The sequence below is a fragment of the Phodopus roborovskii genome, unplaced genomic scaffold, assembly GCF_943737965.1.
Source record: "Phodopus roborovskii unplaced genomic scaffold, PHOROB, whole genome shotgun sequence".
NCBI classification, from domain to species: Eukaryota; Metazoa; Chordata; class Mammalia; order Rodentia; family Cricetidae; genus Phodopus; species Phodopus roborovskii.
Window position 1 is genome coordinate 57,713,857 of NW_026126480.1, and position 27,483 is coordinate 57,741,339.

At 53.3% G+C, this 27,483-nt stretch overlaps 1 protein-coding gene across 1 annotated transcript in view; it reads right to left on the reverse strand.

The window, feature by feature from the left end:
- Positions 1 to 27,483, reverse strand: part of Dagla (diacylglycerol lipase alpha) — a 56,716-nt gene that overhangs the window by 22,018 nt on the left and 7,215 nt on the right. Inside the window, exons 2-3 of the mRNA XM_051193930.1 lie at positions 1,135 to 1,272; positions 546 to 757 (exon numbers count right to left, since the gene is read on the reverse strand). Of these exons, the coding sequence (XP_051049887.1) occupies positions 546 to 757; positions 1,135 to 1,229 (307 nt within the window). The 5' untranslated portion in view covers positions 1,230 to 1,272. The remainder of the gene's footprint in view (positions 1 to 545; positions 758 to 1,134; positions 1,273 to 27,483) is intronic.

Sequence of the window (27,483 nt, forward strand, 5' to 3'; positions counted from 1 at the left end):
TACAAAACAAAACTAACATTTTCTTTCCCATGAGCTGTGGAGAAGTTTGAGAGACATGTTGCCTAGGAATATCCCAGACACTGCTAGGACATGGTCCAAAAGAGATATAGGCTGGTCCTCAGGGGAGCTGGCTTAACCTGATCTCGGGGTTTTCCTGGTCTGCTTCAGAAGGATCACCAATGCACTTTGCAGGCAAGCTCACACATTCAAATAGGGGTCAACTAAATTTGTCTATGAAGGGCCAAGAGGACAAGCAATTTAGACTGTGTGGCTATCTAGTTACAAAAGCAATTTCTCAGCTCTGCCATTATAGTACCAAAGCACAAGAAACAACACAGTGTGTTTCCCAATGAAAAAAATTCACAAAACAGCTGCTGGGCTGGACTGGGCCCTTGGGTCTAGAATGCCAGTCTAGTAAGCTACCCCATGCTCCCCAGGGTGGGTCTTAGTTTGTGTTAGCAAGCAAATCCCGAGGAAGTGAATGAGTGCAGGAGAAGGGTGTGGGGCTCTAGAACATCCCCAGCCCCCAGCAAGGGGTCCCTTACCCAGGCGCACGTAGAGCACGTACTGCATGGAGTCCCGGGGTTCTGTGTAGAGGATGCCCCCACGCATGCTCAGCCAAATGATAGCCATCTCGGCAATCATGCAGCTCAGAAGAATGCCCAGGTAGCCGCGGCCGTGGTCCACCAGGTTTAGGGAGCAGGCCTCGTGTGGGTTATAGACCAGGCCGAAGAGCACCACGGACAGGATCACAAACCTGCAGAAGGGTACAGGTGAGCAAGAGCAGGCTGCCTCTGTGCCTTGTGCTGCCCATGGCTAGCAGAAGCAGTGAAGCTCAGTGGGAGGAAAGGCAGGCAGACATCTCCCCAGCAGTAAGGCCATCCACCTAGCTTTGGGTGCCTCTGAGCTGCCCTCCTGTCAGCATGGGGTGATGATGGCAGCTACTATACCCACCGCCACGGTCAGGAGGATTGCTGCCCAGAAGGGGTCCTGACTCCTGTGGGAACACATAGAGGACTACCTGGGAGCAGGACAGAGTCAGGTTTGGGCCTGGCATGAAGGATCAGATAGTCCGAAAGGTCCCTTCCAGACATTTCTCAACCCCAGGACTGTGGCCTCGGCTCTAAGACTCACCAGGTGGTGTGCAGAAGGAAGAGGAAGATGGCCGGCAGGACGAGGTCATCGCTGCCCACAGACCAGCGCCTCCGGAACACCACGATCCCGGGCATGGCTGGCAGCTCTGGGAGGTTCAGCGGGCCTGGCGCTCACCTCCTGAAAGCAAGAAGGGAACCCTGGAACTTCCTGGGCTACTACCAAGTGTCAGCAGCACAGGCAGCTTGGGTGTTGGCACCAATCCCTACCCATGGCTGATGGGCCTTCAGGCACCAGAGATGCTGACCCAGGTAGAAGCTGCCCTGTGCCCTCTCAAGTCCCATAATGACAAAGGCCCGTTACCAGATTGCTACTGCCTAAGGTCATTCCCATAGTAACTGCTCAGTTCCTCTGAAGGCCTAGGCTCTGGTTGACCTGCCTGAAATTTTAGCACTTGGGAGACAAAGCAGAAGGAGCATGATTTTGAGGCTAGCCTCCATATCAAAACAAAACAAAAGACCCTAAATTCATTCTCTCTTTCCCCCTACATTGGATCAATGGGATGCTCAGCCCCCAGGGCCCTCATTGTCTTTCAACAAGGAAATCTACCCAGTACTCACAGTTCTGGGCCAAGGCTTCCAAAACCAAGAACTGTCCCTTGGCACAGAGCCCTGTGGAGTGGAGGAATGCTGGGGGCTTGGGGAGGGTGTGAGAGGAGTGTGTGAGTGGCGGTGGCTGGGACCGATGAACACCAAGGGTGATGATGCCCAGCATATACCAGTTCTTGGTAAGCCTTTGCACAGTGAGGCCTTTGGTTTCTTGTTCGCTGGAGCCCACTGAGTCAGGACTGTGGTCTGACTTGGTTTTGCACCCATCTGACAAAACTCGGCACCACTGTCATGGTTCTGAGCAAGGGAGGCTGTGGTGGAAGCATGGGTCCAGATTATGGCTAGGGACAGCTGCCCCTCACTGAGAAGAGCAGCCGCTCTAACACACTCACTCCTAGCCTGATAGCTTTCACTACTTGGTGCATGTCTCTCTGAAGCAGCTGGATACAAAGCAGCCACCAACAAGCCCACGAGTGGTGGTCAAGAGCTGGGGCCCTCCTTGGAGCTGGCATAAGTGGAAAGCTGGTCTGAGACCCAGTACTTGCTCCAGAGCATCGGCTGCCCTGTGAAGAGAACTCTTACCATAGAGGGCTGGGAACACTGCTAGTGGCCAGCAGAGGCTTACAAGGCACCTAGTCTAGGGGTGGGCAGCAGGTCCTTCTCTCCCTAACGACAGCCCCAAGGAAAATGTGTGTATGTGGAGAATGAACTCACTAGGGAAGGAACCAGGCAAGCTTTCTGAGACCAGTGACCACAGTCCTGACAGTGGACAAGGGGCATGGAGCCAGGTGGCTGGGCAGCATGTCATGTCGGGGTCAGGCTCTGCTGGGCTTATCTCTCAGCAGCAGCCACTGCCCGCTCCCAGGAGAGTGCCCAGAAGCAGAGCTGGCTGCCTGAGCAGCGGCTGGGGTCGTGCTTACTCCCCTCTCAGGAAGTGACATCATCCCACTCTCAAGGAGGAGTCAAGCAGATTGTGGGAAGCAGAAGGATGGGAAGTGAAGAAGCCGCTGCAGCTGGGGTGGCTCAGGGAGGTCTGCTGTGGACAGGGGCTAGGGCTGGAGCAAAATCTGGGACAAGCAGCCCAGGGCACAGCTTAGAGTTTGGAGGAATGAAATAGGAGAGCTGGGGCATCATGGGTGGCAACAAGGCTGGGACACGTAGAGCTGCCAACAGCTAGTGTACCTGTTCCCTCCCTGTCTGCAGGTGGCTCGTAGAGTGGGGAGCTGGAGGTGAGGCCCTCCACCACCACATACACACTCAGTGCACCCAGTGAGGTAGGGTGGTGCAGAGCCCCTGCCTGCCGAGGCCCTGCGTTTTACCCTCATCAGGCCAGGGGAGATGCAGTGTCATGCTTGCCTAGAGAGGCTGGTCAGGGAGGGTCCTACCCATCCTAACTGCCGCTGTCTCTCCTGTCCCTGCCAGCAGCAATCCAGTGCATCGTCTCATGCAGAGTATGGCCCTTTTTCTCAGTCACACTGGGTACCTCCTCTCTCCCACCCTTCCTCAAGAAGTCTAGAAAGGCTGACACTATAGTTAACCAGATGCCCAACACCCCAGGATTCTCACTTAGAACCCTGGCCTGGCCTTACAGGGTCTGCAGTACCCTCTCCAGTTCACAGACTGGAACAGTGAGCCAAGACTGGACTCAGATCTTGTAGCTGTGACTGCAGGACCATCAAACTGTTGGAATGATAGGGCCAATAGCAGCCCCTGCTCTGGGGGTGAGAAGATGGCCAGTTAGTGGCTAATAGCCGTGGTCAGTAGCAGGGCCTTTCTATCATGTGGCAGAGTTTTGAGGTGCTGACTCCACACACATCCTGTTACTGGCATGGGGGTCCCATACCCCTCCAAGGTCCCATCCAGCTTCTGCCCAGGGCAGCTAACACAAGGTCCTAGACTCAGTAGGTGGGAGTCCAGGCCCAGGAGCTTAGGTCTGGCATCTGCCACCCAACTGTGTAACTTACTAGCTGTGCCTCAGGTCCCTCATCTGTGAAATGCCCATTATGCTTCCCTCTTAAAGTTCCAGCCAGAATCCCAAGAGGCAAGGTCTGCAGAACCCTCACAAGGCTGGACAATTGCCAGAGCACATCCATGGGGGTGGAGGGCCGAGAGGGTGCGTGTGAACCCCTGGCTGGAATCTTCAGCTGGTCATCACCAGGTCACAGTAGGGGGAATGGGGCATCCCCTGTACAGATTCATCAATCTTAAGGCTTCTATTTTTTATGGGCCTGAAAGGCGTCCTTTCTCTGGAGACCCCAGCCCATCACAATGGGGGCCTGTTCCCCTGCTGAGGCTGTGATTTCATCTGGAGGGAATGTCTCAGGAGGAGGAGGGGGCCTGGCCACTTCCTGGCCTGGGGTGACTGTACAGCACCTCCTCAGACTCCCTTTCTCCACCCCCAGAAAGGCCCCAATGATTAAACTGTGGAGGAGGGTCAGGACTCTGCCTCCCAGACCCTGAGGACTTCCAGGGCAGGCCACACCCTTTCCAGCAGGAGCTCTGCTAAGGGCCTGATACCCCTTCACACCAGGCAGGTGTGAAGGTGGGTATGAAGGGGTACAAGCACCCAGGCGAGTAAGAAGGCGTACCAGGACCCAGGCAGGTGTGTAGGAGTCCCAGGTGGGTGTTTAGGGGTACCAGGTCCCAGTTGGGTGTGTAGGGGTACTAGGCCCCAGGCTGGTATGAAGGGGTACCAGGCCCCAGGAGGATATGAAGGGGTACCAGGCCCCAGGAGGATATGAAGGGGTACCAGGTCCCAGGAGGATATGAAGGGGTACCAGGTCCCAGGCAGGTGTGAAGAGGTACCAAGCCGTAAGCAGGTATGAAGGGTAGCAGGAGAACCTTTCATATACACAGAATGACTTAAGTAGTAGCCCTAAGGGGCCTCTTTCTCTGTCTTCTCCCAATTTTCCTGGTGATGATTCAGGCCTCTGGATTAAATATTGACCATTCTGCAAGTTCCTCTTTCTAAAAATGCAAGCTTCATTTTTAAAATGCACATGCTGTCTTCTCTATTGATTTATTATTATCATCATTGAGTCTCTGCCTCGCAGGCTGGTCTCAAACTCAGTGTTTAGGCTTGAATTTCTGATCCTCCTGCCTCTGCCTCCAGGGTGCTAGAATTACAGATGATGTGCCCCACACCTGGCCTTATGTGGTGCTGCAGATCAAACCTGGTCACCTTCTCTGATTCTAGGCCTTTATCCCCCCTGAGCTGAAAGGGTTCTGGTGCACCTAGCTTGCCCTTAGGTGACAGAAACCTGGCTAGGAAGGCTTTCCAACACCTCCCAGTGCCACAGCCTTCCTGAGATGCCCCCACTTGCCCCAAGCTTGCTGCTTTCTGCAGAGGCTTCAGAGGAAACCTAAGCATCGGTTACCCTGTTCTTCTGCCAAGCAAACTCCTACTCTTCTGTCTAGGCCAGTCAAAAGTCACCTCCTCTTTGAAGCCCTCCTCAATCACTCCCTTATGGAGGCTGCAGACCCCTCAACCCAACCCGGCACAGACAGACTGCCTTGTTGTTAACTCATTAAATACTTGCCGCTGCTATTGCCTGACTTCAACTGAGTCTTGGGGGTTGGGGCTCCTGTGCCCATACAAGGCCCAGTGGCATCACCCCAAACTACCACCATATCCACAAGGCTCCACTGCCATGTCTGGTCTGGAGGGCAACAGCAGCCCTTCTTGGCTTGCAGCCGCTTTGCTCTCCAGTCAGTGTGCCTCCTAGACAGCTCAGGGGAGCCTCCTCCAACCATCTGAACAGTGCTAAGTGGTTCCTGCCTTTGTAAAATAGGATGCCACCTTCACAAGGCTGCAGTGACCGTGCATGGGTGCCAACCCTACAGGGCTGCCATAGGCCTGAGGTCCCTGTGTGGTGGTCACTGTAGTAGAACCCTCCAGGTCTACTGACAACCTAGAACGGCCAGGGACCAAAGGGCAGACTGAAGGCCTTGACCTGTAGACGCCACAGTGAGGGCCAACAGTAGCCTGTGTTGTCTGTCAGCCTGACACCATCTTCTCAGGAACGTACACACACCGGGGTCACTACCCCAGAATCCCTGACTTTCTCCTTTCCAGGCCTGCAGCCCATCTGGGAAGGGTGGCCGGGTTGGGGGGGGGTGGCTGGCCTTTGAAAGCACAGGAAGGGATATGGTGGCAGAGGAGGTGACAGAAAGTTGTGTGGGCTGAGGGCCGCGTGCGCCACCAGCCTGTGCCCGGGCGTGTGCAACCCAAGTTAGGGGCCTGAAAGCTGTTGCTTTTCACACATCAGCTGTGCTGGAGCAGAAGGAAGAACTGAGTCTGCCCAGGCCGGAGCAGAATTTCAACAAGAGAGGGTCCTCAAATGCCTGGCCCCATGGAGTATAGACAGTGTGCCTGGGTGCCTGGGGCAGCTAGGCAGGAGAGGAAACCTGTCTTCTGACCCCTCCCCCACCAGAGTCTGGGACTAACAGACGTTTGCTACATCTTCATCCCCAACTCATAGCCTTGAAGGACAGGTTCACTTTCTCTGTCCCTCACCATTGGGGTTCTCACTATACTCCTCCAGGTTAGTCTGCCTGTCTGCATCTCACAGATGGGGGGAATGAGGTGCCACGAAGTTAGTAACACAGTAAGGGGCAGAGTCAGGCCGTGAAGCTAGTCCTGTTGTTCTGTTGGTAAAACATCAATGGGCTGGTGACCTTTTCCTATAAAAGCACCACCTAGAGGTCAGGCATGGAGTTACAGGGATAGGGTGATCAGGAACCAACCCTACCACTGGGGGTGATACCTATGGCCACCTGAATGAAACTAGACATGTTTCCAACAATTACTCATGCTCAGGTTTATTTTTTTTTAATTATGTAGTGTTTACTGCTGCTAGATATGGTATCAAACAGTGACAAAATCCCCTTTTAATAATTCCTAACACTCTCTATGAATTGCTGTTTTTCCCCCCATTTCAGAGATAAGGAAACTGAGGCTCAGAGAGGTTAACATAAGGTGCCCTTATGAACATAAGGTTCACTCACTCAGCTCAGTGAACACTGGAGCCAGGCATAAGGCTCCAGAGCCTCTGCTTGGCCCTGCCGGCCCCTCCCCACCAACTCCCACCAGGCTCCTCTCGTTCTCACGCTAATTATTTTCCACTCCTCTTCAATGAAAAGAATTTGCCATCTGCCACCAGACCCTGCCACTGACACCAGCCAACTCCCCAGGAATCAATTGGGCCTTTTGCTTCCTGCTGGCTGTTCTGGGAGGGCTGCTGGCTGCTGAGGAATGGGGGAGGCAGGACCCTCTCTCTGGCAGCCTGGACCTGACTTCCCACATTCTGCCCTGGGCAGAAGGGCTTCTTGAAGGTGGAGGATCCCTCTAGTTGTGGCCAGGCCAAGCTCTGCTTCTGAATTCCTTCTCAGAAACACTTTCTTTTCCTCCTCATAGGCCTTTCATGCTTGTTCCCAGTTCTCTGGGCAGAGGTGACTTGCAGGGGCCGAGATAGGCAAGCTATGCTGGTGTCAGGTGGCATTCTTGCCCTGGGAGCCACTGGGCTGGAGCAGGCAGGTGGCAGCAGGCACGCAGCCAGTCTCCTCCCACCCCATGCAGTCAGCTCACTCCACTGGATCTCCTAACCACTCCCCTCTCAAGTACAGACGTGGAGGCTGCCCACCGCCTTCCCTCTGCCTGTTTGCATCTCACATGTGGATCAGGGCTGAGTGAGCAGTGCTGGACCTTGGTGCTGTCACTTCTCCTGGTCTGTGAGCCTCAGCTTCCTTGTGTGCAAAATGAGATAACAAAGGAGGGGCTGTGAAGGGCAGGTGAGCACATCACAGAGCTGGGTCTGGTTCATTCTTCAGTTTTCCCCAGTGTACAGAACCTTTACCTCTGCACCAAGCCTGCTGCCCTGCAACAGTAAGTCCCTGGCCCTCTATTTCCAGGGGCAAGCAGACCTGCCCCTGTCCCAATCCTGTCTGAGTGATCTCAGGTAGGCCTGGAGGCCCCTCTCAGGAAACTACTAGGGTACTGACTCCTTGAATCCACAAGTCGGTGAGGTGAGAATGCCATTTCTCTAGAGGGGACAGCTTGGACTACCGAGCTCTCATCCAAGGCCACAAGGCTGTAGAACACACCAAATCCACATTCCTATAAGAAAGCTGTGCCTATCTGTCTGTGCAACCATGTTTCAGATTGCCACCCAAACTCAACATGCCCCGGGGACAGAGATGCCTGCATGTTCCCCACCCCATCCAGTCCAGTATTTCTTTCACCACACTCCCAGAAAGCTTCCCAGGTAGCCCCCCTGCAGGGAAGTTCACTAGATCCCAGCTGTACCCCATTCTCAGCTCCTCAGAACTTCCTCCAGAGGGAACTGTCAGTCCCTGGTGCTGGTGACACCTCAAGAGGAATTAGCACCTTTCTCGTCCTTAAGGAGTCCCTAATGAGGTCGTTAATGAGGTGTTAAGTGGGCACACCAAGCATGACACCTCCCCTCTGGGGACCCCCACCCGCTGGGCCCAGCCTACCCTAGCGGCATTCCCCCACCTCCTCAGGCAGTAGGCCAGCCCTTGGATCTGGTCTGCTTGGGTGCATGCTGTTCAAAGGTGAGAGAAAGACTCCAGATGAGCTCTGTGTACCTCAGAAGGCCGCCTCCTGGGCAACGAAGCCATCTAGGGCACAGGCCAGAGGCTCAGGATCTGGGGTTTCAGCCACTCCCCAGTCACCATCAAAGCCAAAAGGGATCCAGTGACAGCAAGCAGAACTTCTTCCCCAGGGAGCTGCTCTACAGAGCTCTGGTGGCTTGAAGGGCCAGCACCCATCCCTATCCCCCAACTGTGAAATATGGGATGACCATCAGCACAAGCTGTGGCCCAGTGTATCATTTGATTGGCTCTCCTTTTTTCTGAGCCATTTGAGGGGACCCCAGATGATGGCAGGCACTCCATGTCACTTGGAGCAAGCTTTAGCTGTTCTATGCATTGCAAGGCTTTGAACTAAGTGCTCAAAAATGCCTGGAGACCACGAGACGGAGGAGCCCTCTGGGCAATTCTGGCATTTAGGGGGAGCCTTGGGGTTGCTACTCGGGTGCCTGGACTTATGAGCCCATCACACACGTCTCCGTCCTTGCTGAGCTCGGAGGGCAGAAGGGTGTACAGGAGAAAACTGGTACCCTCGGACCACAGCTTCTCCCATTCTCACACTCCCTTGTCCCTCCTACTGTTCAGCAGGACAAAGCTGGACTCATCACAAGTTACACAGGCCTCCAAGAAGGGATAGTGCCCAGGAGGCCCCTACTGCTGGGTGGAGCACAGGCTGGCCCTGGCACTGGTCCTAGGGACTCTATTTCTCAGCCATTCACTGGGCAAAGACTTCAGAGTGCAATGCAGGGGCCAGCCACTTCCTACGATGAGTCAACAACCATTTCCCCATCAGTAAACGGCTGACACTGATGACAGCACTTCCCTCGTGGCTGGGGGATGGCAGGACAAAGCCATTTCAAAGTTGTAGAGTGTTAAGAGCAGGCTCTGGGGGAAGTAGAGGGAGGGAGTGGGAGGAGAGGAGGGAGGGGAGGCTGCGGTTGGGATTCAAAATAAACATAAATTTTAAAAGAGAGAGAGAGAGAGCAGGCTGATACTGACAGGGTACTTGGTAGTATGAACTCCATGTACACGCTGCTTTAGGAACCATTCCCTTTCTCAAAAGCCTATGGAGAGCCAGTGACATGGCTCAGCAGGTAAAGGCACTTGCCATACACGCTGATAGCCTGAGTATGATGGAACCCACAGGCAGAACCAACTCCAAAAAGCTGTCCTCAGACTTCCATAGGCATGCTATGGGAGCATGCAACCCTCCCCCACGGGTTTTTTTTGTTTGTTTGTTTTGTTTGTTTGTTGTAAGGCATATCATAATTCCTAAATGACCTTTAAATAAAATTAAAGCTCTTAGGCATTGGCTCTAAAGCCATCTACCAACAGCCCAGACCCTCTGCATCCTGCCATGATCACCAAGACCCTCCTCCATATCCCAACTCTTTCTTGTGTGCCGGGTCCTGCTCCTGTCCATGGTTCCCACCGACTGCACCTGGCCAGAGACTCTGTCCTCTCCTGGCCCCCTTGCTTCATGCGCTTTTGCTGTTGAGGGTTGGGAGGTCTGTTCAGGTACCTGTCCCCAAGCTCCAGCCCTAGTGGTGGGTCAGCCTATGGCCACTTTCTGCAGATTTCTGTTGTGTTAACATGGCAAGTTCCTGGGAAGAAAACTTTGGCTTTTGCTTGCTTCTGTCCCAGTACTCTGAGCAACCAGGAGGCTGAAAATAAGAGGCACTGGGCAACAGAGCACACGCCTCCAAGCGGAAGCTGCCCATGAGGGACCTGGACGGAACCCATGGCCCTTTTTGTTCATGGTAGGTTAAGGCTGGGCAGAGGCAAGGCCTAGCCTGTTTGGTGTTACCTTCCTTTTCAGAGGCCTTGCCCTTGGTAGTCAGGTGCCCAGACCTGTCACACTGTCACTTCTGTGTTTTCACTCCCTTGGTGCATAAGCAGGTAGAGCTGGGGCCCCCTGCTGCCACTTGCCAAGACCATAGCAGGAGCAGTACTTGGCGGGGGGGGGTGTTGGCAGGCCCTGTTTCAGTCAACCCAGGGCTATTACCCACTGTGAGAGATGAGGCAGGCCTCTGCTAGCCCTCCCCTAGCTGAGAGAGGTCCGTGGACCCTATCTTTAAGGAAAGAGCGGGTGACAATGTGCATGAAAGACTGGCAGGGCAGCTGAGTGCTAATGGGGTGCCCATCTGATGTCTTCAGGCCAGACAAGGTCATGGTGAGACCAGCGAGTCTGAGGCTCCTGCCAGGCTGAGACTAGTACCTCATCTCCCCCAGGGCTCCGGGTGGCAATGTGATAAAGCCTGCTTCCTCAGCAGACAGTCCTTTCCTGCACATCCCAAGAAGGCTCTGGAGTGGGGGATGGCAGTGAGGGGGGTCGGGCCTGCGTCATAGCTCGTGCTGGCTTCTCCACCCTCAGTGGCCGCTGGCGGCTATAAATACCACTCCATTCTCTGGATTCTGCAGGAGATGACCTAGAATCGTGGGCTTGGAGGCCTCCTGGGGCCCCCTCCCTGCTCATTTCAGATGAAGCCTGTCTGACCAGAACATCCTTGCAGCTGGAGAGTCAGCTCCCTACCTGATACAGTGGCGAGACCAGAGCAGCAGCCAAGACCCAAGCAATGCCTCAGCCAGCCACGGGGAAACCCCAAACCCAAAGGACAGTACTTTGACTCCAACTCTCTTCACACACTAGATACTAAGGACACCAGGCCAGGAAATACCACAGAGACAGTGCCCAAGAACAGCAGATAATTTTAACCTACTGCCATTTGTACTGCTACCCCACCTCTGGCCTTGGGCTCTCTCCGGAGCCCCCACTTAGAGCAGAAAGCTCCAGAGCCATTGGATCCTAAGCCATCTTTTTTACCGTCTCAGTTGCACAGTCTCTGTGTGATTTTTGGTTCAAACTGGATTCCAAACATGTCATCACCCTGGGAGCCTCTTTGGGACATACGCCACTTTGTCAGGGACCTTTGGAGTGCTTAGCCGTTGTTTAGACAGGTGGCAGCTTCCTCCTCCTACCTGGCAGCCTGCCTCTGAGGGAGACCTTTGCTTTTAGAAGTCCAGAACTGGCTGACCAGGAGCATAGAGAAGGTGGTCCCCGGACATGGAAGAGTGGTGACACTAATCCTCACAGTGCTGGGGTTTGGTTCCAAGTTTCCTAGCTTGGGACAGGGCAGGCTTCAAGAGAAGACAAGGAACCACTGACTGAGGAGAGCCCAGGGCCAAGCAATTCCTTCCTGTAGCCATTCTTTACCCACTGGACAATCAGAGTGCCCACTACACGCCAGAGCTGAGATGGAGTGATGGAGATGGAGGTTAGATTGCCATGGTACCTACAGTCCAAAAGGAAAATATGTGCTAATCTTCACATATGGTGAGGCAGTCAGGTCACACAGACCTGAGTGTGGCTGTCCAGAGAACACAGAGCTAGAACTGGGTCAAGCAAGGTAGAGACCACAGGAGAGGGTAGGAGGGGACAAGCACAGAGCACACTCTTCTACACAAGTGACATGTGAGGAAACAGAGGGTGAGGAAACAGAGCAGGGACAGAGAGGAGGCTGAGGGGCAGATTGGTGGGACAGCACAGCAGAGCCTTGTGAGACTTTGGCTGAGGCAGATGTGCGGTGAAAGAATATGTATGGTCCAGGTTGAGAGTCAGCATACAAAACAGTGATAGGCAGGACACTGGGCTGGGCACCGGACAGCAAGTCCTGCAGGGTGTCTTTAAATTGCAGGCCTGGAGCTACCTACCCCCACCCAAAAGCACCATATTTCCAAAGATTTCTGGTTCAGCCTACTCCTGATTTAAGACGAACCTGTGCACAAGTATGCCAGAACATACCCATGGCGGTTACCACTTGGGAGTGGTCACTCGGTTCTGTTCCCAAAGCATGCTAGGAGTTTGAGGCATTTCCCCTGAATAGTCAGTCAACTTCTCACTCTTCTTGTCACCCAGCCCTGACCATGATAATAACCACACAGGGAGGCTTAACTCAGGAGAAAGATGCAGCTAATGTAAACAGGGAGGGCGACGGAGAGCAGATCTATCTGAAGTCAACCATCCACCAATCCATCCATCCAATTATCCATTCACTAAAACATACATCCATCTATCCATCCAGCCATGCATTCACCCATGCACCTACCCATCCACACATACATATATACACACTCAAGCATCCATCCATCCATCCATCCACTCAAGCTTCTATCCACCGACCCACCTACAGAATACATCCATCATCAACTAACTTAAGCATTCATCTATACATCCTTTCTTCCTCTATATCCCTCCTATTTCAACTCATTTCACAATGCCCATCACAATACAAAGTATTCTTCCTCTCACACTGGGTTGTTGGTCCTATAGGTGCTGTCTCTGCCTACATTCACCTCCTCTCATGTTGTTTTGTCTCTATCCTAAACATGAGCCTTTACTCTGTCCTCCTTCTCTGTCCTCCTTCGCGTATTCCCCAGGCCATCTCTGAACGTCTGCCTCTCTGGTGTCATTCAGTTCCTAGCTCAAGGGCCCTCTCCTTGGGCCTCCCCATCACACAAGTCGGTTGCACTTTTCATCTGTACCACCTAATATTCTCCACTATTCTGTGTGGCTCCCCCACAGGGGTGTGGCTCCCCCGCAGGGGTGTGGCTCCCCCGCAGGGGTGTGGCTCCCCCGCAGGGGTGTGGCTCCCCCGCAGGGGTGTGGCTCCCCAGGGGCAAAGGCCTCTCCTGTGCTCCTCTCTATTATGTCCTTGGCACCTGGCAGGTGGAAGGAGCTCACCAAGACTTTGCTGCCTGGAGAAAGAACCATTTCTGAGCAAAGCCCAAGAGACAGAGAGAGATGACATATAGGAGCCAGTGCAGAGCTGAGCCCAGAACCCAGGGCTCTGATGGCTAGGCTCAAGTGCTTTCTTTGCCAGGATGCCAAAGCCCAAGCACAACTGCCCCTGTAGCAGGAACTTTGCAGAAGCTCAAACTGACACCCAGTGAGTGTGCCTTGGGCAGGGCAGGAATAATGTGGTATCTTCATCCTATGGAGGAAGCTTACAGCAGGAAAGAAAGGTTGAATGGTCTGCTTATAGTGAAATGAGGTTCTGCTGCCTAAGGGGCTCCACAGCAGTGATAAGTCTGGCTCCCCCTCATCTCCCAGATCTGAGCATCAGATCTTCCTGGGCAGTGTGATATGCCAACTTTGATGGGTATCTGGGAGGGAAGGAAGGAGGAACTCAGAGAAGAGCTCTGAGGCCTGTGTTCTCACCACAGAGCCAGAGGGATCAAACCTGTGCCTTGGCCTGATCAAAGATGCAAAGGTGGCCTGCTGTAAAAAAACAGAGCCTGGGGAAGACTTTCTCTCGAGGTACCCTTCTTCCATGGCACCCCCAGTTTCTACTGCCTTTAGCCTCTGCCTCAGAAATAAAGCCCCTGGGAGCTCAAGCCTGTTACCTTTCTCAGGGACCCTTCCATGTCCTGGGTATTATAAATGGGACAGGAATTGCTACCGTTGCCTAACTCTATAAGGGCTTTGTTTTTTAAGTCTGCCAGAACAAGCCTATTCAAACCTAACACCTGTGAGTCCGTGTGACCCAGGCAAGGCTTTAAGTCTGGGCTCAAGACAGAAGCAGCCTCTGCATCCTTGGCCACTGGGGAAAGGAGGACAATCCAGAGCATCGAGCCTGCTCTCAGGATGCTTACTCATTCTATCTCCTTCCCTAGGACTCTCACTTGCCCTCTGCCAGCTTGCCACAAGGAAGTATTACAATGGCCACGCCTCATTACTCCTGTGAATGCTCACAAGACACACTTTGCCACAGGGAGGTAGGGTTCACCTTAGCTTCTCTTCCTCCTGCTTACCCCAGCACAATCCCAAAGAGACCAAGGACGGGTACAGAAGAATTTTCAGCCTAATACATCTTACTCGGACTCTGAGAGCTGAGGAAGGGCAGTAGGTTAGTGCTGGAGCTAAGGTTGGGTAATGGCTGGTTTGAAGTCCCTGTGGTCCATGGGTGCCAGCCTTTCCCCATCATCTGCACAGAGCCTCCTCATAGCTCTTCTGGGGCTTTGACAGGGTGCATGAGATCACGTCTGGGAAGTTCTCAGAGAGAAAAGGCTGGAGGGATAGAGGTAGGATTAATTATGTATTGATGTGTTTATTGTATTAGTGCTTCTGGTGACTGCAGGGGCAGAGTGGGAAAACGCACGGGACTTGGGGTCAGTCAGTGTGAGCTACAACTGGGCCTGGTCACTTAACAGATATGTGCAAGGTGCAGTCTCTTTGAGCTCCGATGCCTGGAGAAGAGGAATAACAACTGTAGGATGCTGGTGGGAGAGCAATTCAGACCAGTTTCCTCACCTGTAAATGAGAATGCCAAGAGTCACAGACCATGGGGAGAAGTGATGCAGGCACCTGGTACCAAGATGTTCATGAAGAGTAAATAATGGGCATTCCTTCCACCACTGCAGGACAAGGCATAGGAAGAAACACCCCAGGGTGGGCTCTGTGGTGCCCGGTCCCCAACACTGGCCAACTATGTTTGTTACCAAGCAGTATGCTGAGACAACTTCCCCCATCTCCATGTCCATACTGGAATCACCCATCCTGCTTAGTCTTGGGCACCTGGGATCCCCACAGCTAGGAGCCAAAGGTTATCTCTCTCATGTTAGACTGCCTTCTCACCCTTAGCCACATGGTAAACTCTCCCAGGCCAGTCTGCAAGTGACCAGGCAACCTCTTGCAGCTGTGCCCACTTAGAAAGGTTGTTACCAAGTCTGAGCAAATGTGCTCTCCCAGCCACCCTCTGTTTCAGAACTCTTCACTCATGGGAGGTATAGCACAGTCTCTTGGTGACAGCCTGCTTGTCCTCATGGCTCATATGGGCAGGTACCTAGTGACACAGAAATTATGGGTCATAGCGTTGATTTCGTTAAAGTGTCTATAAAGCAGAATGGAAACTCAAAGATGGTGCTTAGAGAACCCATTTTCCAGGACTGGAACCACTTCACAAGACTGGCCATAGGCAAGTCTAGAGTAAGTGAGGTACCTGGCTGCTCGCCTAGCTAATGCAAGCCCCATCTTGGGCTGCCAGCTAAAGGAGAAAGGGAGCTCCTCATCCTAGGATCTAGTTACTATTTACTTAACCTGTTTACTTTGACCCAGAGGACCCAGATCACAGTCTCCAGGAGCTAGTGTAGATAAGCTCTGTCAGGCCAGGGCAGATGCTGGAAGAACAGACCTTTAAGAGGCAGAACAGCACAGGAGAAGTTTAAGTTCAAGCTGTTGAAGAAGATTCAGCTAAAAGGGGTGACGGGAAGGTCAGGGATAGCATGGCTTGAACCAAGACATGCTCTCCTGCTAGGAGGAAGGGTAGAGGCCTGCAGCCTGGCCATTCCAGGACAGAAAGGAGCAGATGTGTCTGCTCAGGGCTCCTGGCTCTGGCCATGTGTTCCTCCATCCCAGCCATACAAAAGTCCCATTGATGCTGCCCCTCACCCCCGCATCCTGGGACCAGTGCCCCAGAACAGGGTTCTGGGGCCTCTCCTGCTCCTAGCTGACAGTCCAGCATTGCTGCTGCTGTTCAGGCATGCCAAGCATGCCAGGCCTGGGCAATATGAAGTCACATGCTCTGCGCGGGCGAGGCCATGCATTGGCTGGGAAAGTGTCAGGGAACACAGGGAACACAGGGAACACTGCCCATGTGCAGTACAAGATCGGCAGAAAAGCTGAGTGCCAAGCACCATTGCCGCCTGCCTGCCTTCCCGCCTCGGTCCCACCCATTTTCCAGGAGGGCAAATCCTTGGACAAACAGTCAGACAGGTGCACGAGGCAAAGCAAAGGTGGGGCAGGAAAAAGCAAACACCAAAGCCTCTGCTCTGTCCGCTGCCTTGCTGGATTGTGTCCTGGCGGCCCTGCCTGTGTGGCCACTAGTGCCCCAACAGTTGGTCTGTGGTATTTGGAGAGTCCCAAAGAATAAACGAGTTGCTTCCCTGCTATGCACTCCCCCAGAGGGCCTGACTATGAAACTGGGGAGGCAGCAACAGGAAGAATGGGCAGGGCCTGAGGCCTCCAAACTGGGCTCTGATAGTTGCCTGCCACCCACCTAGGCCCGCCACACATGCCCCTCAAGCTCTGTCTAGGGACTGGGTAAGTGACTCCACAGAGACATGCTGGAGAGAGGTAGGTTCACCTGGACTTGGAGTCTGCTGAAGGACTTTGAACAAGTCATAGGGCCTTGGGGTCAGTGAATCTCACCACTCACAACCTTCAAAGTTAATTGGAGGAGGCTTTTGTGGAAGTCCCTGGCATGTGTCTGGCAGGAGAGATGCTCTAAAGAGAGACACTTGTGCCCCTTCTTTTGGCTATCAGGCTATAGAAACAATCGTCCCCAAAGAATTAGAAAAGGTCCCAGAACTCTCATGCTGGGGGAAGAGAAAGGCTGAAGCCTGGTGCCAGAGGAAAAGCTTGCCTCCTGGGAAGAGATTTTACATAATTCTTACCACCTTACAGGGTAGACTAAAGCAGAGACAGTGGCCAGTGGGGCCATAGCCTGTCCAGGACTCTTTTGTTCAGCATACTTCTTGCCTTCTATTTAGACCTAAGCTCCCTGTCAGGACCCTGGAGACAGACATGGAGGGGTCACTCGACCTGTCCAAGTCTTCTTCCCCTCAGCACGGCCAAGCTGAGCTCTTTTTTTCACTACTACTTGTCTCTAACTGACCAACAGGGAACAGATGGTCTGCCAGAGCTCAGGCTTTGACCCTAACAGCTCCAGCAACAGATACAGGGTTCAGCACACACAAGCCACTCACTGTGCCGATGCTCAGCCTAGAGCTGCCTGTGGGTGTGGGTGGCCTGGGGGCAGGTTCAGAATGAGGGGTAGTGCTGCTGGGGTCTAGCATGCTCATCCAACTGTTCTTGGACCCCATGGGCAAACCATGCCAACACCTGACCACTGAACTGTGGCTGTAGGACCAGGCAGGAAGAAAAGATAGGCCACATCTACTCCAGGGTTAGGGGCTACTCTTGCTGGCCTCAAACTCAGGGCAGAACACCTCGAACTAAGAGTGATTTCTACCACTCCCTTTTGGAGCTTTGGGTTTAGGATGACCCCCAACCTAGATGCAAGCAGAGGACAGGCTATATTCTCAGGGTCCAGTAGTGGTAATGTGGCCTTCCTCTGTTCCATGTGCCTTAGTTGGGTGCGCTACAGGCAGGGCTCTTCAGGCCTCCTGTTCTCAGCCCACAATGCTTTCTCTGATCCTGCTGTCCACAGAGCTGTTCAGGTTTCTCAGGTTTAGTCTAAACAGCCCCTCCAAGACACTGTTGGGGCCCCCAACCCCTCAGGTGGAATAGTTGATGCTCCTCCATCCTGCACTCCCCGAAGGCTGGGGGCTGCTACAGGGCAGGGCTGCACACCCTGCATCTCCATGTCCTTGGCATCCAGCACACAGCCTGGTGCCTAGCAGCTGCTCAAGAAATGTCAAACAAGGCCCCAGCCCAGCTCCTTGTTCCACAGATCATGCTGCCAGCACACTTGGCCAAGAAGATTCAGAGTCAGCTAGCAGGAACCAGGGCGAGACCGTGTCCCTAACCTGGGGAGTTCGAGGCTTCTGCTCCTTTAGAAAGTGCCCACCTTGCATGCATCAAGCTTCACCCACAATCAGAGGCAGCTCTGAAGGCTGCCTCCCCATCTCCAAAAGCAGAAACCAAAGTTAATGGGGGGTGAGCAAGGGAGGTGCACCGGAACTGCAGGGAGAAAGGCAGTTGTGGCTGCCATCTGCTGTGAGCAAGATGTGTGGAGAACATGCGCTCCTAGCTCTGAGGTCTCCCAGCCAACATGGGAGGGTGGGGTGGCCTCTCTGCAGATGGGAGCAGGCAGCTCAGCCAAGACCTGAGAGGCCACCAAGGGGTGCTGGGGCCAATCCTACCCACCCAAACTCTGTAGCTGCACCTGCCTGACCTTCTGATTCTTGAGCATATGGGGACCAGGATGCTACGGACTTAGGTGAGTCAAGTCTACAATGTAACAATGGTAACTTAAATGTAATGGTAATAAGGACAACAGTATCAGTTACTGTTAACAGAGAGCATAGTTGCTTGTCTGAGTCTCTTCTAGGCATCACCTCATTTCACCCCAGCATTCTCTCATGGGAGAAGGGCAAAGAGGGTTCAAGAAAGGGTGACTAGTCCTTGCTCCTCCCTCTAGTGGGACTTGGTTAACTAGAACCCACCCACACAAGGTTCTGGGGTTCTTGACTATTTTTTGTTTGTTTTTGTTTTTGTTTTTTGAGACTGGGTTTCTCTGAGTAGTCTTGGCTGTCCTGGCCCTCATCCTGTTGACCCAACTGGCCTTGAACTCAGAGATCCACCTGTTTCTGCCTCCCAAGTGTTGGAACTAAAGGCGTGCATTACCACTGTCCGGCTGGTCCTTGATTAGTTTTTTTTCCCCTCAAGACAGGGTTTCTCTGTGTAGCCCTAGCTGTCCTTAGATCAGGCTGCCTAGAACTCACAGAGATCTATCTGCCTGCATCTACCTCACGATTGCTGAGATTAAAGATGTGCACCACTGAAGACCACGGATACAAAGACCCGTCATAGGCCGCCTGTGCTCAGCAGCAGGAAGGAAGCAAGTCCTAGAACCCCCACTGGCTCTGCACGTCCCTACAGCTTTGCCATACCCTGCTCTAGGACTGGTCTCACCTTCCTGGCCTCAGCAATGCCTGACTTGCCACATAGGGCTACCCTGCCTCCATAAAAACAGCTTGACACAGTTTCTTTAAAGAGAGCCGCTTACCACTGGGAAGAACCATCCCAGCTGGGACGTATGCTCCTTCGTGTCACCCAAGTATGCTGTCTGTTTAGGTCACAGCTGGCTTAGCTTCAGTGCACCCTGCCCCAGTTGTGGTCCAAGCTGAGGACCAGGTTAGGCTTAAGCCTGGTCAAGCCTAGGCTTGCTAGGCTCATTCCTGCTTGGGACACCACTGTGCCTGTCCATAAGGAATCAGCACCCTTTGGCCCAGATGTATTATGGACATTCAGATACCCTGCTTGTCAGAGGTGCTGGCTCTGGCACCTGACCAACAACACTGCCACATTTCTCACAAGGCTGGATGAATGGGTGTCATGACTGAATCATGCCAGAGTCGCAACTCTCACTTCTAGAGGCAACCATCCCTACAGCTACGCTAGCCCAGGGAGTCGGGGGCAGCACCCTCCCCCACCGGTAACAGGAAGACAGGGAATCTGGGGCCAGTCACCCAGAACTGCACATTCCCCCCAACCCAACCCCCAGCTCACCCCACGCAGCACTGCTGCCACCACCCCCACAGGCCTGCTAGCAAGCCATGCACTCCAGTGCTGTCTGCTCAGTCCTCCCCCACCCCTCCCCACGCTGCGATTGCAACACCTCTGTCCTCCTGCCTGCTCAGGGAGGCCCCAGGACCAAGCACATAGGACCTGTGGGTAATTTTGGTGGGGGGGGAGCCAACAGTGTTCTCCTTTCTCCCAGGGGTCCTCGGCCACTGCTAGGGTCACAGGGCTGACCCCACTTCCTGCCTCTCACAGTCCTCAGCCTGGTGGCCCTGTCTGTGTCTGGAAAGTGCCTCTGAATCAATGGCTTCCTTATTCCCTGGTCTCTTGTCAAGGGCAGGACCAGGAAGGCCTTTGGCTCAGGAATTTTCAGAAGTATCCAAGCTCAAGGCCTGAGCCTTACTTGTCTCATGTTGGCAATTAGGAGAGGTGGGCTCTGGCAGCCCTGGGATGTTGTACTGACTCTATCCCCTTCATCCCATCCTGGGACTGAGTGTGAGTTGCTGTCACCACCCAGACACCATCAGAACTCCTGCCTCAGCAGAGGCACAGTCAGGCCCAGGGTGAGTCAGCCAGGGAAGTCCCAGCATTAGCACCCACCACTGGAGAGCCTCCGCTGACACCTAGGAGTGAGGCATCCAGCCCCTCCCACAGAGGGTGAGAGGGACACCCGGGCTCCCTCACCCCCATTCCTGCTCCCTGAGAAGAGAGACAGGCAGGTGGAGCAGGAGAAAGTCACACTGCAGACATCCCTTAAGGTAGGCATGGGCACAGGGCCGCCCTCCTATAGCCTCTAACCCCTCAGGCGCGGTACATTAGCAGAGAGGAGTCCCTGGGGTTCTTGCCCAGTGCCAGGTATCCTGGCCTCTGAGTACCCTGCTTTCCAGGTTTTGGCACCCGTATGGCTCCAGAAGATGATGGGGTGGGCACCCTACCTCATTCTTGAGGGACCTCCTCTTTGTCAAACTGAATGGAAGGAGGGCTGAGGCCCAGACCAGAGGCCCACCCATCCCCTTTCCAGGAGGTGAGGCCAACGCCAACAAGAAAACAAGGCCAGGAGGGAACCAGGCAGAGTCAGCAAGAAGTCCTGTTCTGGAAGAAACAGAAAAGATGGCCAGGCCTGTAAACCCACCAGACCGGTTGGTGTTGAAGGTCACTGGCTACCTCCTGCAGCTTGCTTGATAGTGCAAAAGAGATTGCTGCTTTTTGCAGCTATAACATCCTGCCTAACCCCTTCTCCCCCACCACACACTTACACATTCACAAACTTGCGAGTGCATGCATGTGAGAGTGCGCGCACATGTACACACACACACACACACACACACACACACACACACACACCTCTATCACTTTCTGCTATGGCTTGGGAACTCTCAGACCAGGAGGTACTGGCCACACTTTCAGGACCTCAGCAGATGCCACAACAGTCCAACTTCTAGGAGTTCTCTGGTCAGATTGACAAGGAAACCCAAGGTGGGCCAGTCAGTGCAGAGTTACAGTGCAAGATATCTCAGAATGGGGTCAGTGCTCAGTCAGGAGACAGAAGAGGCATCCAAGAGGGAAGATGCCTGTCTGGCTCATATTTCCTCCCCTCCTTCCACCGCAGGGCCAAATGGCAGATGCACCTTGCAAGGGGGCCCACTCTCCTGCCGCTGCTGCCAGGAGGCCCCAGAGCTGAGCACCTCCATTATTAGTTCCCCACACCCTCCTCTGGGATGCATGAAAAAGCAGCTCCTCTGGGCCTGGGCTAGGGCATGCACCCTGGAGAAGACACAGACCCAGGGGCTGCTTCTCCACCTTCTTGGGATCACATGCCTGCTGGCTGTGGTCTGGGCAGATATTAGAGACCCCGTCTATAGACTGTGGGCTGTGATAGGCAGCTAGGAAAGCTCCCATTTAGACTTCTTCAGCCCCTGCTAGCTGGGCTTCATGATCTTCAGCTCCTGCTGGACTTCCCTTTCTTGGTTCTTCCTAATGCTGGGCCTCTTGCACTTCAGGGTCAGGGAAGTGGGTGGTGGGAGGGATTCAGAAACCCATCCACTATGTTTTCTCCTACCCCTTGCACAGACACACAGACACACACAGACACAGACACACACACACACACACACACACACACACCACAAACTGAACCACTCAATGGAAAATAGTAGCTCAAAGCACTAAGTCTCAGGGCTGCTGGGCTGCTGGAGGTGAGGTCTTAGACACAAAGCCAGGCATTGGGGCACTTACAAAGCAGCTCAGACCAGGAAAGAGAGAAGGCAGGGCAGACCCCCACCCACGAGATATAAAGGCCAACCTCAGGGCCAGGTTCACTCAGGCACCCTAGGTCTCCGACCACCCACCATATCCCTATGGCCACAGGTATGGAGGCCTAGACACCAGAGACAGCCCTGACCAAGCCCTTGTCTACTGAGGGAACCAAGTGCCAGCAACCACAAACCTGGCAGCTGGAATGGACAGAAGTCTTCTCCAGCAACCTAAGCTCAGCAACTATCTGCTCAGAAGACCAGATAGTCGAAGAGGAATGGGAAGACAAGCAATTCACTACAGACCATAGCAGAGCTACAAAGTGCCAGAGTTAGAGTTCAGGCCTCTCCATCCTCACAATCTACAGACAAGAACCCAGGGAAGTACACTGGCATGGCCAAGGACACATAGCTTTGGGTTCTGCCCTGTCAGAAATGTCACTCAGGTCTCCTTTAGTCAACCATTACTTCCTTCGCATGCTGCTCTTGAGCCTAGATGCTGGGGTTTATGTTTGGACTCCTAGGTGGCACATTCTGATATACTATGTGAGGGGACTTTTGGCTGCCTCTCCCCACACCTTCCTCTTGTGTAGCAGACAGGTGTCTTTACCATTACCAGAGGAAACGGAAACAGAGAGAAGCAAGAAATAGTTCAATGCGGTGGACAATGAGTACCAGGACCTGGAGAAGGTGAGGGAACTGGACAAGGTTACCTTGGCCAGAGTGCCACAGTCCTGGCAGATGAATCTTCCACAAGCCAAGGAGGCCTCTTGTCTCATACTGGGTGAGTCTTCTGTGTTCCAGGGACCCTGGACCAAACATGTTTATGTCAAATTTTCCTCCTTACTATGAAATTATGTTCTCTATGGAAAACAGAAACCACCACCACTAACAATAAAAGAACCAGAAGCCGCCCCCAATCCCACTAGGAAAATTAACTATGAACAACCATCTAGTCCTTTGTTTTCTCTGTCCAAATATAGCGTGTGATGGTTACTGTTGACAGGATCTAGGATCACCTAGGAGACAGACCTCTGGGCATGCCTGTGAGAGTTTGGAGACTGGGTTAACTGAGGTAGGAAGACCCACTGTAACTGTGGGTGGCATCATTCCATGGGCTGGAGCCACAGACTAAATAAAAAAGGAGACAGGAAGTAGAACACCAGCATCTGTCTCTCTCTCTGCTTCCTGACTTTGGATACCATGTGACCGGCTGCCTCAGGCTTTTGGTGCTGTGATTTCCCTGACACAACCAACCGACTTGAACGATGAGCCAGAATAAACTCTTCCTTCCCTGAGATGTCTTTGTCCGTATTTTGAAGAAGCAATGAGAAAAGTAACTAATGCATTGGGCCACCCTGCATCTGCCATTTCTCTTCAGGGAACTAGAGAAAGTGAACTCTGCTCGTTAGATGGTCTTTTATCACCTCTCCTCCACATGGCAAAATTTCTGGAGCTTGTTCACCCAGGCCCTCAGATTTCCTCTTTTTGCTGTGAGGAAACCTCACAGCAAGCCTAGGAAATAGACCTCTGGGCTCCAGGCTTTGATAACAGGACCACGCCAGATCCTGTCTTTCTGACAGGCGAAGTTTCTGCTCTCTGGAGTTTGAGGAGCCAGGGTTCTGCCCTTCACACAGCTCCCGGGTAGTGAGTGATTCCCGGAGATGTGCAAAGGCGAATAGCAGTGCTGACGGATAAATGCAAATTTCCTGTCCCCCTCCTACTTCCCCACGCAGCAATTCTGAATCAGTGAGTGGAAGGTGGGGCCCAAGAATGTGTTGAGAGGAGCCCTGGTTTAGAGAGTAAGCCACAACAGGGCTGCCATGTAAGCATGCAGAAACTAAACATCCACTGTGGGCCTTGCTAGATTCTGGATTTCATCTCAAAGAAGTCAGATGGGGGGGGCAAGTAACCATCTACCCTTGCCTATTCCACAGTGGGGCTACAAGCAGGAGTGCTGAGCTGCACTAGGCAGTGTCGCCTTAATCATCACCCTCACTAAAGGCCACACACTGCCTTTGCCGTTCAAACCACTGTACATGCACAGCCCTCTGTTGTTGGAAACTCAGCTTATTAGAAATACAGATGTAGCTGGGCAGTGGTGGCATACTTGAGAGGCAGAGGCAGGCAGATTTCCCTAAGCTCGAGGCTAGCCTGGTCTACAGAGTGAGTTCCAGGACAGCCAAAGCTACACAAAGAAACCCTATCTTGAAAAACAAAAACAAAACAAAACAAAAAGAAATACAGATCTTGGTTCATCTGGCCTGAGCTAGAGTCTATATCAGCAAGCTCCCCACATGACATATGAGTGTCACAACAGCACCATAGCCACTCCTGGACAAGCAAGCAGCCAGAGAGTACAACCCTGTTTCCTTCCTAGTGTTCTCAAAGGTCCAATCATGCCCAGTCTCTAGGCAGGGACTTCAGTTATGGATAAATGACTCGGTTAAGGACCCAGAAGCTGCAGCATGAACCCCACATCAGAGCACTCCCTGCTCCCCCAGGGAGTTCCAGTCCCACTTCTCAGCTCAGGCTGTGGCCCAGTTATAAGCCAGTGTCACAGCAGCAGAGGGGAAGTCAAATCAATGGCTCTACAGCCCTCCCTGGGCAACAGAGCTGTAGCTGGCCCCCACTGACTGTCTGGAGCCCTGTTTCCTCTTGGCCCACTGTGCCTGCAGTCTGTAGCTCAGAGTCAGGGTGGATGTCCTGCCTCCAAAGCTTTCAGACTCTGCAGACACAGCTGGGGACAGGAAGTAGGATTTGGGGCGGAGGAACCAGGAGCTCAGTTTGGTCTGAGGACATTCTTTCTTCGCAGCCAGACCCAGTTCTGTGTGCCTTTTGAAAGGAAGTAGAGAATAGCTATGCTCAGCCCAGTGAGGCCGGCTCCTTTCAACATTCCAGTTGCTGCCATTTCCAATTACAACTTCAGAGGGCTCCTATAATTTATACATCCCAGGATGCACTGCTCCAGCTGCTTTATGATGGGAGTTCATTACACCATTAAGGTTAAACTTTTATAAAGTACTGAGCAGGTGGTGGGCTGGGCGCCCAGCTTAGTTACCGCTCCCAGAAGTCTGCTGAATGGGGCTCACCTGGGGAAGGAAGGAGGCAGGCTCTCGAAAGGGACCAAGAAACAGAGAAGGCGGTTCCTGAGGTGCCCAGAGCCTCCATTAGCCTGTTTATTAAACTGCATGGTATAGTAGGCAGACAGCAGGGAGAACAATCTGGAACTGCTCAACAGCACTGGCAGGGTCATGCGGGGTGAGAGGGACCATCCTGAGTGAGCCTGGAAGGCGTGGCCAGGGCCAGGGAGGTGTGGGGTCTGAGGAGGACAGAGCTGGGAAGCTGAGCAACAAGGCAGCTACAGATGACAACTCAGCAACACATGGGGGACAGAGCTGGGGCTTCCTGGCAGTGGAAGTGATCCGGTTTCTCAGCAATGGGCCATCCAAAAAGAGGATGCTGTCCCCTGACTTACAAAGTCTCCAGTGTTAGTCGAAGGCATCCAGAAGGATCAGCACCCTGAGAGTAAGGGTCAGATAGACAGTGGCAGCCGAGATGTGGCTTCCAACAGATTTCCTGGACAATCTAAGGAAGCTGAAGTTCTACGCTCTTCAGTTGTGGAACACTCAGTGCTCCTGCTAGGTGCCATGGGACAGTCTTGAGTGCAAAGGGGATAAGTGTCCACAACACAGAAGCTGCCAATGCTCCGCATTAAATGTGACCCCGAGGTTGGAGTCCTTTGAACTGGGTCTGGAAAGACACCCCAGGGAGTATATATTGGAGATGCTGTTAGAGCTACAATGTCATGTGTCAGCCACTCACAGAACCAGGAGGAATCTGGTGACTTTCCTCTTATGCCTCCCAGTTCCACACAGACATCCAGCACATAGTAGGAGCTCAGCTTGACAATGACCTTTTTATCAACAGCCTGACCAAAACTGCAAGGACCCTTGAGAAGAATTCTGGGCTCAGTAAGTGGGAGGAGTCTCCATGGTAGTGCTTCCAGGCCTGCTTGGTTCTTCTCGCCTTTTCCTTCATATCTTTATAACCAAGGGGGCACTTCTGCCTGGGACTTCAAGCCTCCAGGGGCATGCTGTAGTACCCACAGATTAGGATCACTTCATTCTCCAGCCATCGTAGAGGCTGTCACAGCCAGGCCACACTGTGGAGCTACTGTAGAGGTTGTCACAGCTAGGTCATACTGTGGAACCCAACCTGGTTTGCAGGCCCATCATCCACCATCCTACAGCCCCAAGGTGGCAGGGAAAGGTGGGGCGGGGGGGGGGAGCACGTAGCTTTCTTACAGGAGCTGAGAGAAACTGGCTTTCCCAAAGGCCTCAGAGGAGGAACGTTAGACAAAGGCAAGAGCCGGATGGAAGGGGTGCCAGAGGGAAGCAAACCAAAATAGGAGAGGAACCAATAGCAGCTGGGGGTTGGGAAGACCAGCTTCAGAGCAGGCTGGGATGTGAACAGAGTGAGACGCCAGAGGGGGACCAGCAAAACAGTGCCAGCTTAGAGAGGAGGTCCAGATGCTGGCAGGGAGGGATGCCCAAGAGGCGTGACTTGCACTGAGGAAGGGTTAGGGTCATCTGGCTTCAGAGGAGGCACAGCACTGGGAGAAAGGGGGTCTTGGCACTGGCCCTGGGTGCCAGAACAATAGGGAGAAAGGATCACGAAAGTTACTGACAACACTTAACCAGCATTGGGAACCTGTCATTCTAGGCTCTGGGCAGAAATCCCTATATGGGTGTCGTTCGATACCAATGTGCCACATTCCAGCAGAACCCCTTGCCCCTGTTTGGGAGAGGAAACCAAGAGGTCACATGACCTGCCCAAGTGGCAGTATACTACAGTGAAGAGCCAGTGTCTGAAGGCCTATGTTACTTATAAGCCGAGCGATTGAACCAGAGCAGACAGACAGAGGTACTCAGGGGTGACAGGCAGTCTCTGAAGCAGATGAAACCGACAGGGGACTGGGGGTTCCAGGCACTTGCAAAGGCTGGAACTGTCCCCTCAGCTACCATTCTGTTGCCTGCAGTGAAATTGCAGCAGGGCAGCTGTCCCAGGACAGTGGAAGAGCTCTGAGAAGTGGGAGTAGGCTACAGGGCGTGCCAGGGGAGCCTGATGTAATCCCAGCATTCAGAAGGCGGAAACTTGGGAAGTGAAACGAATCGTCACCTAACAGCAGCATGGCCACAGATTTCCAGCAAGCAGTGCCAGGCCTGCCTTGCCCCCACCCACGAATCAGTCCTCTGCTCTATCCTCTGTTCTGGGGCCCTGGGAAGACCAATGCTGAACCATGCAGAACCCTGTGGCCTTCCTGACAGAGCCCCTGCCAGGCGCTAAGCTGATGGGCTCTGGGGAGAGCTGATGAGAAAGCAGAGGATTCCTAGCTGATGCCCTGGGAATCCTGCCATGGAGAGTCTGGTGGTGCCCTACTTCCGGGATGCAAGGCTCACCTCTTTCCCAGGCTTCTGCATATTTTAGGGGGTAGGGTGGAAGAAATCTAGGTGGCTGCTTGGCAAACTATCTCTCTTCCTTACTAGACCCAGCCTGAATTGACCTAGTTAGGATACACATGGAAATGAAGGGCCTGGAATCCTGGAGAGTCCTCTACACTCATACAACCTGGGCCCAGGTACTTCTCAGACAAGCA